Source organism: Mercenaria mercenaria, chromosome 7 (assembly GCF_021730395.1).
Source record: "Mercenaria mercenaria strain notata chromosome 7, MADL_Memer_1, whole genome shotgun sequence".
In the NCBI taxonomy this organism is placed as follows: domain Eukaryota; kingdom Metazoa; phylum Mollusca; class Bivalvia; order Venerida; family Veneridae; genus Mercenaria; species Mercenaria mercenaria.
In genome coordinates this window covers 19,312,064-19,334,059 of record NC_069367.1, presented here as the reverse complement: position 1 = coordinate 19,334,059, position 21,996 = coordinate 19,312,064, and the positions used below count along the sequence as shown (strand labels likewise).

Sequence of the window (21,996 nt, the reverse complement as noted above, 5' to 3'; positions counted from 1 at the left end):
CTCTAGATGATGCTACACACCAGATATCAAAGCCCTAGGCCCTGTGGTTTTGGACAAGAACATTTTTAAAGTTTTTCCTTTCGGTTGCCATGGCAACCAGAGTTCTGCATGGAATTCAATTCTTTGAACAATTTTGAAAGGGGGCAACCCATAGATCATTCCTGTGAAGTTTGGTGTAATTCTGCCCAGTGGTTTTCAAGAAGAAGATTTTTTTTAGAAAATGTTGACGGACACACGACACACGACGGACATTGAGCGGTCACAAAAGCTCACCATGAGCCTCTGGCTCAGGTGAGCTAACAAGACCTATCACTAATGGTGATGAATACCCCCAGACAGCAGCTTATTATCAGAGAAACAGGGGTATTGAAAATATGATACATTGCATTTGTATATTATACAGGGAGAAAATGTACAAAGATGCACGAAAAATGTTGTGCAAACTATATAAGATCTCGAAATTTCATTGCTGTACCTTAAAAAGAAGAAAGTAGGTCAAAATCAAGGTCACTGAAAGCCAGTTTTGAGATGTGTGCTAACCTGTTAAACTTGGCCTTGGAATCATCAAGATAAACATTCTGACTTAGTTCCATGAAGAAAGGGTCATAAATGTGGCCTCTAGAGTGTTAACAAGCTTTCCCTTTGATTTGAGTGGTGACCTAGTTTTTGATCCCACATGACCCAGTTTCGAACTTGGCCTAGGAATCATCAAGATAAACATTCTCACCAGGTTTCATGAAGATAGGGTCATAAATATGGCATTCAGAGTGTTAACAAGCTTTTCGTTTGATTTGAGCAGGTGACCTAGTTTTTGACCCCACATGACCCAGTTTCAAACTTGGCCTATGAATCATCAAGATAAACATTCTGACCAAGTTTCATGAAGATATGGTCATAAATGTAGCCTCAATAGTGTTAACAAGCTTTTCCTTTGATTTGACCGGATGATCTAGTTTTTTACCCCACATGACCCAGTTTCGAACTTGGCTTAACATTCGAACTTGGATAAACATTCTGTTCTAGTTTATATCAAATCAAAGAATAAATGAAACCTCTATATGACAGAAAGAGCCAAAATAGAAAATTTTCCCCTTTCAGGGGCAGTAACACTAGAACGCATTATGGAATCTAGTCGGTTTTCGAAAGGAACTGAAATGTTATTATGACTTAAGTTGTATGTAAGTGTGGTTAAAATCAAATGTAAAATGTCACTTCTATTGTGTAAAAATTAACAAATTTTGGCTCTTTCAGGAGTCCATCAGGGGCTGTAACTCCAGAACCTATGATTGGATCCGATGTAACTCTATTTATATTTGAAACAAATAAAGGACCATAACTTCGTAAAAAATCATTCAAATGGAACGTGCTTCGCACATGCACAACTACTTTTATTATAAAAGTGACAGTATTAAAAAGGTCATTAAGATCTTTACATGGGCGAAGCCATAAGATGTTCCATAAAATATGTATCAAGAATGATGATTTGGTGAAGTAATTTTAACTTGTCAACCACATTATGCATTAAAAGATGAAGTTTTTTATCATAGACCCCAATATATTGCAGCTCATCAACTGTCTTGGAAGATTGACTTGTCCAGCTTTAAGCTGGTGGTTGACTGGACAAATGTTAATTTACATCCCTGCTATACACATCAGACTGCAATTTATAATGCCTCTCTTACAACAAAACATGATTTTTATTTGTATTGTACTGATATTTCTGCTGTTAAATATCAGTGTGCCATACTGAAAATTTAGTGCTGACTCACAACAGTTACTGCACTGTATGCAAAGGTTCTCAGAAAATGTAACTTTTTATCTTATTGCACACTGCTGATACCATGTACAAAGCTTTACAAAAATGAAGTTCCTGTTCCCCCTGATTGAAACCTACTTCCAAGCTCTTGTGATCTTTTTATGTAAGCTTGTTTTTGAGCACTATCAAATCTGTTTACTTTAAGATCAATGTCACGATCAAAAGGTCTTCTTTCTTTCTCTTTGTCCTTGTCTTTATTCTTCTTCTTCTCTTTTTTCTGAAATACACAGGTAAACCAGTAAAACGAATCATGCATGTTGACCAAAATAAAACTTAAAAACAGCTGCTTGTCATATTGTCCCTAAATGTTACCTTAGGGTTGCTGCTGTTTTAATTAGGAGATACTGCAACCTTATTCCCAGTATAATAATATTTATCTGCTGATCAGAACTCACAGCAACCAAGTGACTTTAACATTCCATCTACTGATTCCCAGCAGAAGATGCTTTTGTAGTAAAGCGCATGTCTCCTCCAGTGCATAGTAATAATGGGCAAGAAGTCAATAGGGGACAGGAGAGGAAGTCAAAGAGACACTGATGGTTGGCTGCAATAGGGATCAACATTCTGGGCCTAGCGGTTGTCAAGTTATGGACTGTAAATGGTTTTCAATGTTCTTGCCCCTGTGACCTTGACCTCTAATCCAGTGACCCCAAATTCAATAGGGGTCATATACTCTGCATGTCCAATCATCTTATGAAGTTTCAACATTCTTGGTCAAGTGGTTCTCAAGTTATTGATCAGAAATAGTTTTCCATGTTCAGGCCCCTGTGACCTTGACCTTTGCTCAAGTGACCCCAAAAACGACAATGGTCATCCACTCTGCATGTGCAATCATCCTATGAAGTTTCAACATTCTAGGTCAAGTGGTTCTCAAGTTACTGATCGGAAATGGTTTTCCATATTCATGTCCCTGTGACCTTGACCTTTGAAAAGAGTGACCCCCAAAACAATAGGGGTCATCTACTCCATAAGCCCTGCCACCCTATGAAACTTGAAGGTTCTAGATCAAATGGTTCTCCAGTTATTGATTGGAAATGAAATGTAACTGACGGACGAACAAGGCAAAAACAATATGTCTCCCCTAGTGGTAACAAGTGAACAAGTATTGCAGTGGCAATACAGAAGGCCCCTACCATTGGAAAACTTTGTTACTGTTCGTCCCTTGTGGTTGTTGGCAACAGATACTGTTTGAGTAATTGCATGATCCAGATTTGCCGACGGACAGGTGGATATATGAAAAGACAGATGGATGGGGGGCATTCCTATAGTCCCCTCCAGTGTTCAATTGGTATGTGACTAAAATGCTTCAAGGCATTTAGGAGCTATGATAAATAAACAAAAACTATTTTTACTTAAATTTCAACGGTGACCTTGACCTACAAGCATAGATCATATACCTGTCTCATCATGGTGAACATTTGTGAGTAGTATTAAGATAATCCATCAAAGTAAATTATAAGTTATGGAGCAGAAAGCTCAATGGTAACTTTGACCTCTGATTGATAGACATGGATCATGCAAGCAACACAAGCAACATATCATATTGTAATAGATGGAAATCTGATGTCCGAACTTTCTGGTATCCAGATACATTTTGTACCATTCACTTTACGAACTAGTACTCATCATGTGTAAAATACAGATTTTAATCCAGTTTCCTAAATGAATGTATGTTTAGTACTGAAATAACACTTTAATTCCAGCAGAGAATCTTCGCTTGTATATATCACTATTGTTAATATTTAGATTTCCAGCATTCCTGCATGCAGTATTTACAAGTTGAATATGTCATGAATGTTTGCGCATAATTTTAGTAATTTTGCAGGGAATGCTTAAATGACTGATTTATATTGCTATAGATTACTGTTTAGTTAACTTTGATTGCTTCTGAAGTAAATGTTATTCGGAAGTGAGTATGTAATCGGCAAACTTCAGGAATATTCTGGAACGCTCCAATAACTATTTGTTTACACTGAACGCGCAATGCTGGAAAATACTGGAACGCTACATTTTCTTCTCTAGTTTGGTTTATCGGACACAATAGTATCTGTTCCCCTTTTTGAATCAATTCTTTGTATATGCCCTCACCTTTTAAAGTCTGTATAGCGGCACAGTTTACATTAATTCCATAATATTATTATTTAGTATTTACTGTGACTCAATGACCTGAATTCACTGACAGAGCTCTCTTTGTGTCAAGGATTTTGACTGGTCACCAGCATTCATTCCAGCACTGCGTCACTTATAAAAGGACACACGTTCAATCTATCTGGATCAGTTGCAACAATAATAAGAGGCCCTAGGTGGCTCACCTGAGTAACACACCATAACAGTGTAAACATGTTTTACCTAGTGATTTCATGCAGACAAATATTCTGACCAATTTTCATTAAGATTGGACCAAAAAACCTCACCTCCTGAGTTGATTTGACCTAGTGACCTAGTTTTTTACCCCACATGACCCAGATTCGTACTTGACGAAATTGTTTTTGGATACAAGTTGGAGTTTCTGGAGTTCAGTTAAGTTATTTCTTGTTATGAATTTTTTTTTTTTTTTTTTCAATGTCGTGTTCATGGAACATGGCAGACGATGTTAGTTTTGTCCTGAAGATTGATGACAGTTCTTGGACTACTTTGTTTACATACCCGTACAGCGGTGCGTGATGCGGTCAGCCAATCAATTACAATTCTCAGCGTCGATGACGTTTGTTTTGTTTATATTTTGCATGTTCTTCTTTCGTTTTGACAGATAGACAGAAGGAAATACTGAAATAATCCTGAGAGTACCGTTAGAAGCCAACTGTGATGGAAACTTGTTACTTTCATGATTTTACAGTTCTGTTTATGTTCTGAGTTGCTGATGTTAGGCCAGAGAAAACAAGTGAATGAAGTTTTGCCATGCAATACAAAGTCCCCTACTGGAAGGCACTGCAGTATAACATAATGAACTGATATCTGTCAATGATGTATAAACAATATTGTACTATATATACAATATGTTATAACAAAACACTTGGATTAAAATTTGCAGATATAAAAATCTACAGTTGTTTTCATACAGATTTTTTTTGGCCAGTTATAAAAAAGTTATCATATAAAGTATTTATAGTAACAAGAGCTCAGAGAACACGAAATGCCACTCTTGATGCATTCAGTAATTGCACAAGGAACAGAAATTATTTTGTCATTGTACACAAAAGTTCTACTGCTCTAGGTCAATTTGACCTTGACCTCTGACCTATTGACCTCAAAATCAACAGGAGTCATATGCTGGTCATGATCAACCTCCTTTTTAAGTTTCGTGATCCTAAGCCCAAGCATTCTCAAGTAATCGTCGGGAAATGGTTTAAATGTTCCGGGTCAGTGTGACCTTGACCATTACCTACTGACCTCAAAATTAATAGGGGTCATCTGCTGGTCATGATCATCCTCCCTATCAACTTTCATGATCCTAGGCCTAAGCGCTCTTGAGTTATCATCTGGAAACTATTTAACTGTTCCAGGTCACTGTGACATTGACCTTTGACCTACTGACCTCAAAATCAATAGGGGTTATCTGCTGGTCATGATTAACCTCCCTGTCAACGTTCATGATCCTACGCCCAAGCGTTCTTAAGTTATCATCCGGAAACTGTTTAACTGTTCCTGGTCACTGTGACCTTGACCTTTAACCTACTGAACTCAAAATCAATAGGGGTCATTTGCTGGTCATGACCAACCTCCCTATTAACTTTCATGATCCTAGCGCCAAGCATTCTTGAGTTATCATCCGGAAACCATTTAACTGTTTTGGGTCACTGTGACCTTGACCTTTGACCTATTGATCTCAAAATCAATAGGGGCCATCTGCTGGTTATGGCCAACCTCTCTATCAATTTTCATGATCCTAGGCCCAAGCGTTCTTGAGTTCTCATCCGGAAACTGATTGGTCTACATACCGACCGACAGACCGACCGACATCTGCAAAACAATATACCTCAAAATCAATAGGGGTTATCTGCTGGTCATGATTAACCTCCCTGTCAACTTTCATGATCCTAGCACCAAGCATTCTTGAGTTATCATCCGGAAACCGTTTAACTGTTCTGGGTCACTGTGACCTTGATCTTTGACCTACTGATCTCAAAATCAATAGGGGCCATCTGCTGGTTATGAGCAACCTCCCTATCAATTTTTATGATCCTAGGCCCAAGCGTTCTCGAGTTCTCATCCGGAAACGGATTGGTCTACATATCGACCGACAGACTGACGACATCTGCAAAACAATATGCCTCAAAATCAATAGGGGTTATCTGCTGGTCATGATTAACCTCCCTGTCAACTTTCATGATCCTAGGCCCAAGCGTTCTTGAGTTATCATCCGGAACCTGTTTAACTGTTCCTGGTCAGTGACCTTGACCTTTGACCTACTGACCTCAAAATCAATAGGGGTCATCTGCCAGTCATGACCAACCTCCCTATTAACTTTCATGACCCTAGGGCCAAGCATTCTTGAGTTATCATCCGGAAACTGTTTAACTGTTCTGGGGCACTGTAACCTTGACCTTTGACCTACTGATCTCAAAATCAATAGGGGTCATCTGCTGGTTATGACCAACCTCCCTATCAACTTTCATGATCCTAGGCCCAAGCGTTCATGAGTTATCATCCGGAAACTGATTGGACTACATACTGACCGACATCTGCAAAACAATATACCCCTCCTTCTTTGAAGGGGGGCATAACAACAAAGGGAAATTAATCCTAAAAAAAATATTTAAAAAAGTCTATATATATAATATAAGTCCACAGGAAACTCTTTACCAGGTAGAGATAGGTCAAAATACACCTAATAATTGGATGTAACATGCATGTTGTACCACAGAAAAGTAGTCTCTATTTTTCCCTACTGCCAGTAATAAAAAAGTTACAATATAATCTATTTATAGTAACAACAAAGGGACATAATTCTAAAAACAAGTGTGCCTTGGTGGTGAACATTTCTGCCAAGTTACATCAAAATCCTTCCATGCATGAAGAAGAAATGCTCCGGACAAAGTCATTCTTAAATTTGACCTTTGACCTCTAAATGTGACCTTGGCCTTAGACCTAGGGACCTGGTTCTTGCACATGACAATCCGTGTCACAGTGGTGAACATTTGTGCCAAGTTACATCAAAATCCCTCCATGCATGAAGAAGAAATGCTCCGGAAAGGGAAAAAGTCATTCTTGTATCTGATCTTTGGCCTCTAAGTGTGACCTTGACCTTAGACCTAGGGCCCGGGTTTTGCGCATGACATGTTGTCTCATCCAGAGGAATATTTGTGCAAACTGATGTTTAAATCCTTTTTGCATGACAAAGATAAGACCGGACAGGAAAAAAATCCTATTGACCTCTGATCTCCAAGTGTGACCTTGACCTTTAAGCTAGGGTTCTGGGTGTTGCGCATGACACGCTGTCTCATCATGGGAAACGTTTATGCCAAGAAATATTGTAATCCCTTGATGGATGACTGAGTTCTGGACGGAGTTCTGGACCGGACAGGAAAAAAACCCTATTGACCTTTGACCTCCAATTGTGACCTTGACCTTTGAGCTAGAGGTCCGGGTTTTGCGCATGACATGTTGTCTCATCATGGGGAACATATGAGCCAAGTAATATTAAAATCCCTTCATAGATGGCAGAGTTTTGGACCGGACAGGAAAAAAGCCCTGTTGACCTTTGACCCCTAATTGTGACCTTGACCTTTGAGCCAGGGGTCCGGGATTTGCGCATGACACATCGTATCATCATGGGGAACATTTATGCCAAGTGATATTAAAATTCCTTCATGATTGACAGACTTATGGACCAGACACGAAACAGACCCTGTTCATGCCATGTTAACATTTGACTGCTAAGTGTGACCTTGACCTTTGAACTAGGGGTCTGAAAGTTGTGCATGACACATCATCTTATTATGAGGTACATTTGTGCCAAGTAAGGCCACACCAAACTGAAAAGTTGTTCATCGGATTTTTTTCTGAAAAAATTGAGGCGGCAAACGAAAAAAAAATTCAAGTATTTTCTTTTTGAGAAAATTGGGAGCGAGCGAAGAGCGAAGAAATATATTTGTCTTGATTTGGCTCTCGATTGACTAATAAAAACCTTAAAATAGAATGTACAGCCCTTCTACATTAAAAATAAGTCACCTGTGATTGAGAAAAATTGACCTGTAGATGCACAATTAATTCCCATGCAAAAACTGGGCCTTTGCAGAATATACTTTTTATCTTTGCCAAATATTTGCCATAACCTTTGCAGAACAGTTGCAGCACATGATTGCTGAATATATTCCACAGACGAGTAGAAATGGAACGAAACGTGCAACTATTCTGCAAAGCTTTTGCAAATATACACTACGCACACCGAATGCAAATACTTCGCAAACAATTTACAATTCGCAGCCGAAACTTTGGCAAACACATCGCAAAGTGACAGCAAAGTATTTGCAACTTACATGCAAATAATATGCAAAGTATTTGCAAATACGTAACAAATAGCAAAAAATGAAATTCTGAAGTTCAAAGAAATGGACTTTGTTTAATATCTGAAAAACAGATGTAAAGTCACAAAACTATTTGCAGTTTAAATAACCATTGCAGTGACCATTCAGTTACTGTAACAATAACTAAAATCATGTAATAATGTAAGTTTCAGCAACTGCTTCAGTAAAAAGTGTTTTATATAACTATCTTTGATTAACATTAATTACCTTTCCACATGCTGCAATATTCTCTGGTTCTTGGAAGTCTTATTGCTTAATAACTTGGTATTGCATTATCCTTATTCCACAAAGTTTATATCCAGAAAAAATAATTAGGATATAATGATCTGTTTAACACAAGTTTGCATCACCAAAATATTTCTACTAACTGATGTGTAAACATTTCCTCACAAAGTTTTCAAAATTCCTGCCATTTGAATATAGACCAATCAGAAAACAGAATAGTTAATTACTTCCTGTAAATTCATCTATGTTAACTATTTCCAAATGCTTTGCTCTTTCATTTGTAAACAAAGTGTTTATTCTAGGATGAAATTTCAAAAACAACAACATACGATTTTCAATCCTTTACTTATTATAAATTTGTAAAAGTTTTCACAAAGCTTCAAATAATTAGCTTCTTAGAAACATAATATATTGTTTTCAATTTCTTATAAAGATTAAAGAGATATGGAGCATACTTGGTCATGTCAGCTTTTGCTAGAGCCGTAAAATCTCGCGCTGGGAAGCGACCGAGGGCATGTTTTTAAAACTTATTTTCCTAACCTTGTTGCGCTGTAAACAATTATCCAGTATACCAAGGTACCCCTTTAGTACCTTTAAACCAATGGCACTCCTTAGTACCATAATGTATCCAAGTAAACCATATACGGTTACCAGGTACCCTATTTGTACCTAATAATAGTACCCTTGTACCATATTAATTAAACCGATAAACCATATAGCCAGGTACCCTATTTGTACCAAATAATGGTACACCGTTGTACCATATTAAACCGATAAACCAAATAGCCAGGTACCCTATTTGTACCAATAACCATTAGCGCAACAATGCTTACATTCGAGAAAAATAAACCTATGCAAAAGAGGGAGTCATTGTAAGAACGCCTAGCCCTTTTCGCTCTCTGGCAAGTTCCTACAAGCTCACAAAAAACTGTAGTCACAACGACTGTAATTTAGACCACATGGGCTTTCAGCCTCCTAAGATAACTACTGTGGTAGGCCGAGACACCCACGGGGATGCAAAAAGATTGTTATTAAATTAGCGATAGATATAATATGCCCCTGATCGCGTCCCAGCGAAAGAATTTTCCGCCACGAAATAAACCTTTATTTCCCCCCAAAATTCTTACGCGTTGTATGTCTCCAGACATTCCTGAAGAGCATTTAGATAAAAATCTAAACCTACGTCAGACAAATGAATACCGTCAGGTCGAAAAAAGCCTTTAGTTTTCACATCTATATCGACTCTGAGATTTTTTACGGACAATTTCCTACCTAGCTGGTTGACTCGTTTTCTTTTAGTTTCTATACTCTTGATTTCATTGTCTGGAACACCCCAATTTAATCTCTGAATTATATCAACCCAGATCGTTACTGCGTTTGGAAACGCCCTCTTTATATAATCAAAGGAGTCCTGTATAATTTTAAAGATGCACTTAACAGAATGCTTTGTTAAATCATTCCCCCCTAGATGTATCACAATCACCTGAGGAGGACTCCTAAAGAGGGCTGGGAGTTGTAATGCATGTGTCAGCTCATCCAGACTCATCCCTCTTTTGCACCACCATGCTATTGTACAGGGTAGCCGTAAATTGTCAATTCCCCTTGCGCTGGCTCTCACACCTGCCCAATGAGGTATAGAGTCCCCAATGACCCAAATGTCTGTAAAATTGCATGTATAATTAATAACTTACTATAAAATAGATGAAACTATGACGTACCTAACCTAGGTTACGTAAATCTATAATTGTAAACTTACTATCGATCTACAGTAAAATAATGTTTCAAATAGGAATCGCACCCAGCCTGATAAATAAAAGCGGGTGACTTTACACTATTTCATTATATGGAACATCATCGGTCCAGGAAAATATCCGGTATATACTCTCATTTTCAGAACAAACAAAATACTGAAAAACTTTCTCCCTTTGAAATACTATTGAATTATGTTCTTATATATGAAATATAGGCATTGGAGCGCCACCTACCTAATTTCATGATGGAAGATTCCGGAACCCCCTTTGACGCTAAATGGGACGCTCTACCAATACGAAAGCTATGCCTTTTGAAGTTTGGCGACTTAAACTTAGACCTGTCTATGCATTTCTTAAGGATAGCTGAAAATTGATATCTTGTTACCGGTTGGCTATTTTTGTGAATAAACAAAGGACCAGTCTGACTCGGTCTCACTAGCATATATTCCTTCAATGTGCCCACTGGGCAGATAGCTTTGTTTTCCTCACATGGTATTTTCAGAATTATTGGATGGCCATGTTGATTTGTTTTAAATGTATTCATTACAATTCGCACGTTATTACGAAATTGACAGAAAGAGATATCACCTGACTGAAGTGTGTAATTTTGAGATCTACTCGCTACAAGCTCGCTAACCCGAAATAAACCAAAATATGCTAAACAAAAAATAGCTTTAAACAATTTTGCCTCATAATCGTTAAAACAAACTCACAATAACAATGTGCAAATTTCTTCTAACATATTAGCAGTAATTGGTGCTCTATTATCAGTGCATCGGCGAGACCTATGACAACCCTCTATTAACTTTTTTATGATGAATGATTGTGATAAATCCAACCAATTATTTAGTTTATGAAAAAATGATAAACCGGACGTGTATGTAGCTATGGTTTTTGCTGAATTGCCTTTTTCAAAACAGTACACAATAAAGAGCACGACATGTTTTAAAGGTAATGGCCAAATTCTAGACAAATTATATAATGTTCTGAATGATTCTAGCGAATTTACAGCCGTGTTATAGGTAGACGCTGTATTATTTGCTATTCCTGCTCGAACCAAGTGCTTACATCTGCTTTGAAGATATCCCAAAGATAGTCTGGTATTGGTGTCGGGGACGAATCGGCCTCTGGTGCTAACGTTTTGAACCGGGTGAGCTGAAAACGAGATAATGCGTCGCTTATTTCATTTTTTGCCCCGGCTATATGAGAAGCTCTCAACAAACAATTAAAGCGCAGACACTGTAACGTAAGTACCCTTATTAATGACATAACCTGTGAGGACTTGGAAGACATCGTGTTCAATATATGTACTACGGCCTGGTTGTCACAGTGAAACCGTATCTTCTTATTTCGTAGCTGCCCGCCCCAAATACAAATAGCTGTAACAATGGGAAAAGCTCTAATACGGTTATGTCCCTTGTTAAACCATTACTATGCCATGCAACAGGCCATCTTGCGTGACACCAATGCCCATTAAACCAGATACCAAAACCAATGCCCCCAGAGCTGTCTGTGTACAACTGTTCGTCATCGTTGGATAACCAAAACCGATCATGAAAGACTGAAATTCCGTTACAGTTTCTAAAAAATCTAAGCCACATTTCCAGATCTAATTTTATTCCCTTGTTCAGTCGGACATGATGGAATGGACGCTTAACACCACAAGTTGAATTAATAAGACGTCGGCAAAATGGTCTTCCAACAACTATCGCGCGACAGCAAAAATTCAAAGATCCTATAAGCGACTGCATTTCTCTAAGAGTAACGGAATTCTTTGACAAAATGAATTCAATTTTTTGAATGACTTCATCAATTTTTACGATCGGTATTCGGATCTCCATTTTATCCGAATCAAGTTCTAAGCCCAAGAAAACAATGACCTTTAAGGGACCTTCCGTTTTTTCGTCTGCCAATGGAACGCCTAGCTTGTTCATGATTGTTTCGAATAATAGCATTAGGCTTTTACAAGACTCGTACCCTTTCTCCCCGCCAAGGAAGTCGTCAAGGTAGTGTATAAGACGTCCTGAATTCATTTTTGATTTAATGCAAAATTCTAGAAAAGTAGAAAATTTCTCAAACAAACTAGGCGAAATGCTACAGCCAAATGGTAAACAGTTATCGAAATAAATCTTTTCCATGCAAGAAAATCCTAAAAGTTCGAAATCGTCGGGATGAATCGGAAGTAATCGAAATGCACTTTTTATGTCCATTTTAAATAAATAACAGTTTCTACCCAGGTCTTGTATAATACGAATCGCTTCATCGAATTCTGTGTATTTAACCGAGCATATTTTCGGATCTATAAATTCATTGACTGATAATCCCTCAGGATATGACAGGTGATGTATAAGCCTGTATTCGCCCGGACTTTTCTTTGGAACCAAGCCAATTGGTGAAATCTGCAAGTTTTTAAATGGGCTTACGGTAAATGGACCGGCAACTCGGCCTGCGTCTACCTCTTTTTGTATTTTTTGTTGTGCTAATTCAGGCTGTTGTTTTACGGACTTCAGGTTTTTTGATACACGAGCTTGACGTGGGCCCGAATAGTTCAATCTGAAACCGTGCTTAAAACCGTTTAATAAAATATTTGCATCATGCGACTTGTACTTACTAAGCCAAATTTCTAAAAATTGGATATTTATAGGTGAATGTGCTACTTTAAAATGGACATCATCGCAAGGTAAGTTATTACTTTCTGTTTGAACCCCTTGAGCCCCGATACTGGTTGAATCCACGACCACGCCAGAATCCACGCCCTCGAAAAAGGTTTTTTCGGCCAGTTTGTTGAAAATTACCCCCTGTGTTTTCTGGCAATGAGAACGTCTCTCCATTGTTATGTTTTGTACCGGTAAAACAATTCATCAAGCTATGTGAACGGCCACAATGGTAACACGCTTGCCGAAACTTGCAGTATGACCAGTTACACGTGCCTTTATTAAAAGGAATACATATGTCTGCTGGCTTTTGCTTTATCTGGCTTTGCCTTGTAGGCTCGTATATGGACGGCATTAACCGCGACCATAATTCATGATTAATGATAGCCCATGACAAAGGCATGCTAGCTTGATGCAGACTAAATTGCTCGTCATACATTTTCCAAAATTTTCCCCCATGACGAGATGCGCATTCCCGTATTACATAGAAATACTGAAGGAGTTCGTGAACTTTGTTTGGGTATGCCGTTAAATAGACAGACATAAAAATGATAAAAGCATCGGACCAGCGTTCGATATTTCTGATGTCATCTTTACACTCTTTAGGCCGACAAGTAATTGTACCATCATGAGAAAACTGCAAAGTACTTCCCGAGGCAAAATCTGAAAGTTCCACCGCACCCTTAAGAAGTAATGCCATGTTGATATATTCACCCCCGCATATTTTCTGCTTTATGCTTGAGGGAACATGATATCATCTTGCGCTAAGCGTGTCATGTCATAATTTTGAGGAAACGAATTTGCATAGTTCAATGAATTGTTAAAATGCACTAACGGTTCATTACTACCTAACATTGTATAATTGTCGGTAGCGTTAGCATAACAATTTGAGCCATCATTTTGGTTTACAACGTCCGCGTTTTGCGCGGTCAATACCGGACATTCACCTTGAGTGTTGTTTTGTTCTGAGTCGGGATTATTTCTACTTGAAAATAAATTATTAGACTCAAAATCGTTATTGAAAGTTTGAGTTTCTCTACTTTGAATGCCATGTACAACCTCAGAATCACGAATTATCTGTTCAAAATCAATAATTGGTGTATTTTGCCTACCTCTGTCCGGACCTGTGCCGTCGTCAATTGCCGGCCTTGCTCGTTTAGCCTCGGCTGCCCTTGTTGTCGGGCCACGTTTATCCGTGCCCCTTCTCTTCACGCCCCTTCCACGACCTGGCATGCTTAAAACTGCTAACTGAATTTACTCTAGATTTTTTAAATGTTGTGCGACGCTGAATTTGCGGACTGAAAGATAGAACGTGGCGGTCACGTGACTTTTATACTCGGCGAAGATACGAACGATCTCGCGAGAATTACCATGGTTACACTACGCGGCGTCTTGCAACGCTAATTTCCGGTAAATATCTAACCCAAGTTAAGCGAGAAATTTACACCAGAATAAACTAGATTAATATTTAAAATAAATTAATCTCTCTTATTTGCAATACCTTTGCTAACTAAATGAGCTAAGTGTTTGTTTGCAGATGCTTTGCTGTCTGCTAATTTAACAAGAGCTCGGCGAACACAAAATGCCCCCCTTGATGCATTCAGTAATTGCACAAGGAACAGAAATTATTTGCTCACTGTAAACAAAAGTTCTGCTGTTCTGGTTCAATGTGACATTGACCTTTGACCTATTGACCTCAAAATTAACAGGGGTCATCTGCTGGTCATGATCAACCTCCCTATTAAGTTTCATGATCCTAGGCCCAAGCATTCTCAAGTTATTTTCTGGAAACGGTTTAAATGTTCCGGGTCACTGTAACCTTGACCTTTAACCTACTGACCTTAAAATCAACAGGGGTCATCTGCTGGTCATGATGAACCTCTCTATCATCTTTCAAGACCCTTGGCCTAAGCGTTTTCAAGTTATCGTCCAGAAACCATTTAACTGTTCCTGGCCAATCTGACCTTGAGCTTTGACCAAATGACCTCAAAATCAATAGGGGTCATCTGCTGGTCATGATCAATCTCATCAATTTTCCTGACCCTAGGCCCAAGCGTTCTTGAGTTATCGCCCGGAAACCGTTTTACTGTTCCTGGACACTGTGACCTTGACCTTTGAATTACTGATCTCAAAATCAATAGGGGTCACCTGCTGGTCATGACCAATCTCCCTATCAACTTTCATGATCTTAGGCCCAAGCAATCTTGAGTTATCATCCGTAAACCGTTTAACTGTTCCGGGTCAATGTGACCTTGAACTTTGACCTACTGACCTCAAAATCAATAGGGGTCATCTGCTGGTCATGACCAACCTCCCTATCAACTTTCATGACCCTAGGCCCAAGCGTTCTTGAGTTATCATCTGGAAACCGTTTAACTGTTCAGGGTCACTGTGACCTTGACCTTTGACATACAGATCTCAAAATCAATAGGGGTCATCTGCAGGTGATAACCGACCTTCCTTTAAACTTTCATGATCCTAGGCCCAAGCGTTTTTGAGTTATCATCCGGAAACGGTTTGGTCTACATACAGACCGACCGACAGACCTACAGACATCTGCAAAACAATATACCCCTCCTTCTTCGAAGGGGGGCATAATAAAGTATTTGTTTGCAAAACCTTTGCAGTCTGTAATTCATCTAAGTGTTTATTTGCAAACCCTTTGCTTCACTGTGATACATTTTGCAGACTGTTTGCAAAAGTCTGATGCAATTACTTTGCAATCACTTGGAATATAGTTTCTGAGAAAACAAATATTAAAATATATTCTGCAAATACATGACAAAGGGTTAAATGTGTATGTGAACAAAGCAAACTCAAAAGGTAACTAGAAATTGCTTTTGTAAACAAGAGGACCATGATGGTCCTGAATCGCTCACCTCTTCCCACATGATCCAGTTTTGAGTATGACGTCGTTTTTTCTATTATTTGACATAGTGACCTAGTTTTTGAGCTCATGTGACCCAGTTTTGAACTTGACCTAGATATTATCAAGATAAAAATTCTGACCAATTTTCATGAAGATCCATTGAAAAATATGGTCTCTAGAGAGGTCACAAGGTTTTTCTATTATTTGACCTATTGACCTAGTTTTTTAAGGCACGTGACCCAGTTTCAAACTTGACCTAGATATCATCAAGGTGAACATTCTGACCAATTTTCATGAAGATCCATTCAAGGGTATGGCCTCTAGAGAGGTCACAAGGTTTTTCTATTTCAAGACCTACTGACCTAGTTTTTGATCGCAGTTGACCCAGTTTCAAACTTGACCTAGATATCATCAAGATAAACATTCAGACAAACTTTCATACAGATCCCATGAAAAATATGGCCTCTAGAGAGGTCACAACATTTTTTCATTATTTGACCTACTGACCTACTTTTTGATGGCACGTGACCCACTTTCGAACTTAACCTAAATATCATCAAGATGAACATTCTGACCAATTTTTATGGAGATCCATTCACAAGTATGGCCTCTAGAGAGGTCACAAGGTTTTTCTATTTTTAGACCTACTGACCTAGTTTTTAACCGCACATGACCCTGTTTCGATCTTGACCTAGATATCATCAAGATGAACATTCAGACCAACCTTCATGAAGATCCATTGAAAAATATGGCCTTTAGAGAGGTCACAAGGTTTTTCTATTATTTGACCTACTGACCTAGTTTTTGACGGCACGTGACCCACTTTCGAACTTGACCTAGATATCATCAAGATGAACATTCAAAAAAACTTTCATACAGATCCCATGGAAAATATGGCCTCTAGAGAGGTCACAAGGTTTTTCTATTATTTGACCTACTGACCTAGCTTTTGATGGCACGTTACCCACTTTCGAACTTGATTTAGATATCATCAAGGTGAACATTCTGACCAATTTTCATGAAGATTTCATGAAATATATGGCCTCTAGAGAGGTCACAAGGTTTTTCTATTTTTAGACCTACTGACCTAGCTTTTGACCGAACGTGACCCAGTTTCGAACTTGACCTAGATATCATCAAGATGAACATTCAGACCAACTTTCATACAGATCCCATGAAAAATATGGCCTTTAGAGAGGTCACAAGGTTTTTCTATTATTTGACCTACTGACCTAGTTTTTGATGGCACGTGACCCAGTTTCGATCTTGACCTAGATATCATCAAGGTGAACGTTCTGATTAATTTTCATGAAGATCTTGTGAAATATATGGCCTCTAGAGAGGTCACAAGGTTTTTCTATTTTTAGACCTACTGACCTAGTTTTTGACCGCACGTGACCCAGTTTCGAACTTGACCTAGATATCATCAAGATGAACATTCAGACCAATTTTCATAAAGATCCCATGAAAAATATGGCCTCTAGAGAGGTCACAAGGTTTTTCTATTATTTGACCTACTGACCTAGTTTTTGAAGGCGTGTTACCCAGTTTCGAACTTGACCTAGACATCATCAAGGTGAACGTTGTGACCAATTTTCATGAAGCTCTTGTGAAATATATGGCCTCTAGAGAGGTCACAAGGTTTTTCTATTTTTAGACCTACTGACCTAGTTTTTGATGGCACGTGACCCAGTTTCGAACTTGACCTAGATATCATCAAGGTGAACATTCTGACCAACTTTCATAAAGATCCCATGAAAAATGTGACCTCTAGAGTGGTCACAAGCAAAAGTTTACGGACGCACGGACGCACGCACGCACGCACGACGGACGCCGCACGATCACAAAAGCTCACCTTGTCACTTTGTGACAGGTGAGCTAAAAAGCACATGTCTCCCCCAATGCAAAGTTCTATAGGCAAGAAGTCAATAGGGGTCAGGAGCGAAAGTCAAAGAGACACTGATGGTTGGCTGAAATAGGGATCATCTACTTGGCATGTCCAGTCATCCCGCTAAGTTTCAACACTCTTGGCCTAGTGGTTCTCAAGTCACTGTTCAGGCTCCTGTGACCTTGACCTTTGATCAAGTGACCCCAAAATAAATAGGGGTCATCTACTCTGCATGTCCAATCATCCTATTAAGTTTCAACATTCTAGGTCAAGTGGTTCTCAAGTTATTTTCCGGAAATGATTTTACATGACCAGGCCCCTGTGACCTTGACCTTTAATAGACGGACCCAAAAATCAATAGGGGTCATCTACTCTGCATGTTCAATCATCCTATGAAGTTTCAACATTCTGGGTCAAGTGGTTCTCAAGTTATTGATCGGAAATTGTTTTCCATGTTCAGTCTCCTGTGACCTTGACCTTTAACAGAGTGACCCCAAAATCGATAGGGGTCATCTACTCTGCATGTTCAATCATCCTATGAAGATTCACCATTCTGGGTCAAGAGGTTCTCAAGTTGTTGATCGGAAATGGTTATCAATGTTCAGGCCCCTATGGCTTTGACCTTTAATGGAGTGAAATCAAAAACAAATAGGTGTCATTTACTCTGCAGGAACAATCATCCTATGAAGTTTCAACATTCTGGGTCGAGTCAGGTTCTCAAGTTATTGATTGGAAACAGTTTTCGATGTTCAGGCCCCCGTGACCTTGACCTTTAATAGAGTGACCCCTAAAATCAATAGGGGTCATCTACTCTGCATGACCAATCATCTTATTAAGTTTCAACATTCTGGGTCAAGTGGTTCTCAAGTTACTGACTGGAAATAGTTTTCAATGTTCAGGCCCCTCTGACCTTGACCTTCAACAGAGTGATCCCAAAATCAATAGGGGTCATCTACTCTGCATGAACAATCATCCTATGAAGTTTCAACACTCTGGGTCAAGTGGTTCTCAAGTTATTGATCGGAAATGGTTTTCCATGTTCAGGCCCCTGTGACCTTGACCTTCGATGGAGTGATCCCAAAATCCATAGGGGTCATCTACTTTGCATGACCAATCATCCTATGAAGTTTCAACATTCTGGGTCAAGTCGTTCTCTAGTTATTGATCGGAAATGGTTTTCCATGTTCAGGCCCCTGTGACCTTGACCTTTGACGGAGTGACCCCAAAAACAATAGGGGTCGTCTCCTCAATAAGCCCTACCAACCTATGAAGTTTGAAGGTTCTAGGTCAAATGGTTCTCCAGTTATTGCTTGGAAATGAAGTGTGACGTACGGATGGACGCCCCGACGGACGGACGGACAGGGCAAAAACAATATGTCTGGGGGGGGGGAGACATAATAACACTGGCATACAGTACAGTGTAATCAAATAATGTATGCTTTTGAAAATGCTGTTAGAAAATATGTAATATACAACAATGCATAGTCTTAAAATCATGACATAGATATATGACTGAAATATTTACTGCTAAGAAAATGTAGCATTTTTAGCTCGACTTTTCGAAGTTTTTGATCAAATATCTCTGTTACTTAAAAGCTTTTGACTTGAAAGTTAAAATAGTTATTTACTATCAAAGTCTACACAAGGAGACACAATCCCCATATTAAAACTCTGAATTTTGACAGAGTTGCGCCCCTTTTTACCTTAGAATAGTTTTTTTAAAGTTTTATATAACGTCCAATAGCTCTGTTACTTTCAAAGCGCTCGACTATTATACCCCTTTTACTGGCAAAGCTCTAATTCAGTGTCAAACACTTAGAAAAGTTGAGTGTGCTGTCTTACAAACAGCTCTTGTTCTAACTTTAAACTTTCTTAACAGATTTATCATTAAATTTGTTGAAACAAAGTCTCAATTAAAGTCTGAAATGGATATTAACGTGGATTAACATTATTCTACATGAGGATTGGAAAATTTGAAAATCTAAACTGGGCTAAACAAAACTCATAATGTCAATTCCTTACCCCACCCACTTTCGTATAAAAATGCTGTTCATATATGGACTGGAAAAACAGAAAACAGAAAAGTGGCATGCATCAATACTATTTACCCTTACCAAAATAATGTAGATTGATGTTATCAAATGAATTAGTATGTTTTTTTCATCTGATTTTCACTGAAATAAACCCGTTTTTCTGTAGCAACACAATTGGGTAAACATTTGAAGAAAATGGCGTAACTGCATCAAAGGGAAATAACTTTAATCCAACTAAATATAAACATTATGATATTTTATAGACGATGCGTATAGGATGTATTTATTGTGATTAAAGTCCACTTTAGAACAATCTGGGGCTGGAGTTAGAAGCATTTGTACACTGTTACGTCCGTAAAACATAGTGCACCAAAAAATTTTGGCTTGACTTTTTTCAATGGGGCAAGCCAAAAACAAACAAAAAATTTTTTTTTTGTGTTTCTGAAAATTTATGAGCGGCAAATCCGATGAACAACTTTTTAATTTGGTGAGGCCTAATATTAGAATCCCTTCATGGATGGCAAAGTTATAGACTGGGCAGGAAAAAAGCCCTGTTGACCTCCAATTGTGACCTTGACCTTTTAGCTAGGGGTTTTGCGCATGACACGTCGTCTCACCATGGGGAACATTTGTGCCAAGTAATATTAAAATCCCTTCAAGGACGACGAAGTTATGAATGGGACACGAAATTGCGGACGGACGGAATGACAGAATGACGGAAAAGCGCATTCCTATAGTCCCCGAAACTGGTTGACTAATAAAAGTTTAGATTCTCATCTGTATTTTGGGAAAAAATGCGGCGGGTGGGCACTTTTATTTTTTAATTTGGAAATACGGGAGACCCGATGTCAATTTGACAAATTAGATTTTTAAAAATCTCTGTATCAATAATACTAGTGTATGTTGTTGTATCTTTGAATTATTTGTATATATAACCTCTTTTTAAAATATATATGAAAAAATTATTCCTCATCGTAAACTTTAATTTTACTTATAAGGTGATAGTAAATCATTTTTTCTGATGGCTGGCTGTTTCTTTTACAAAATTCACGACAAATAAATATTTGTCTGTTCAGTGTATTTGCAAATTCAAAATATTTGTCTGTTCAGTGTATTTGCAAATTCAAAATATTTAGTTCTGTCAAAGTACAAACAAGTTCTGTAAAGATTCTAAATAATACAATCATTCCTGTCACCGAGCATGTGCCAAAACCTATACTGGAACCGGTGATGATGCTGCTGATCTTCTACCTTAAACAAACAAAATGTGTAGAATCCACTAGTTTGACACTTTGACAAGAAGATCATTCTGATCAAATTTAAGGCATATCATTGAACAAGAGGGTCATGATGACCCTGGATCGCTCACCAGAGTAATATGTTTCAAATGTCAAACTGATGATTTTTAGAAATTTTTTGGAAAATTTTCCGATGTACAATCAAGTAACCACTGGGGCGGGGCCAATTTTACCCCGGGGGTCATGATTTGAACAAAGTTTGTAGAAGTCGACTAGGCAATGTTACATATCGAATATCTAAGATCTAGGCCTTCTGGTTTATTTTAAGCAAATTTATGAAGATTTCCCTATGTACAATAAAGTAACCCCTGGGGCTGGGTCAATTTGACCCTGAGGGGGTCAAGATTTGAACAAATTTTGTAGAGGTCCACTAAGCAATGCTACATGTCGAATATCTAAGCTCTAGGCCTTCTGGTTTATTTTTAGAAAATATTGAAGATTTTTCTATGTACAATCAAGTAACACCATGGGGCAGGGCCAATTTGACCCCGGGGTCATGATTTGAAGAAATTTTGTAGAGGTCTACTAGGCAATACTACATGTCAAATATCTAAGACCTAGGCCTTCTGGTTTATTTTTAGAAATTTTTTGAAGATTTTCCTATGTAAAATCAAGTGACCCCCGGGGCGGGGTCAATTTTGACCCTGGGGTCATGATTTGAACAAATGTTGTAGAGGTTCACTATGCAATGCTACACGTGAAATATCTAAGCTCTAGGCCTTCTGGTTTATTTTCAGAAAATTTTTGAAGATTTTCATATGTAAAATCAAGCGACCCCTAGGGCGGGGTCAAAATTGACCCCGGGGGTCATGATTTGAACAACTTTAGTAGAGGTCCACTAGGCAATGCTACATGTCAAATATCTAAGCTCTAGGGCTTCTGCTTTTTGAGAAGAAGATTTTTTAAGGTTTTCCTATGTAAAATCAAGTGACCCC

At 38.4% G+C, this 21,996-nt stretch overlaps 2 protein-coding genes across 3 annotated transcripts in view; both read right to left on the bottom strand.

Annotated features, from left to right (window-relative positions):
* Positions 1–21,996, bottom strand: part of LOC123554800 (GPALPP motifs-containing protein 1-like) — a 222,094-nt gene that overhangs the window by 55,111 nt on the left and 144,987 nt on the right. The gene's annotated exons all lie outside the window — the stretch shown is intronic.
* LOC123554801 (uncharacterized) lies at positions 10,052–20,925 on the bottom strand. Its single transcript, XM_053547709.1, has 2 exons — positions 11,388–20,925; positions 10,052–10,227 (listed from the first exon to the last, which is right to left on the bottom strand). Exon 1 carries the CDS (start codon positions 13,148–13,150, stop codon positions 11,630–11,632), a length of 1,521 nt encoding a protein of 506 aa, XP_053403684.1. The 5' UTR covers positions 13,151–20,925; the 3' UTR covers positions 10,052–10,227; positions 11,388–11,629.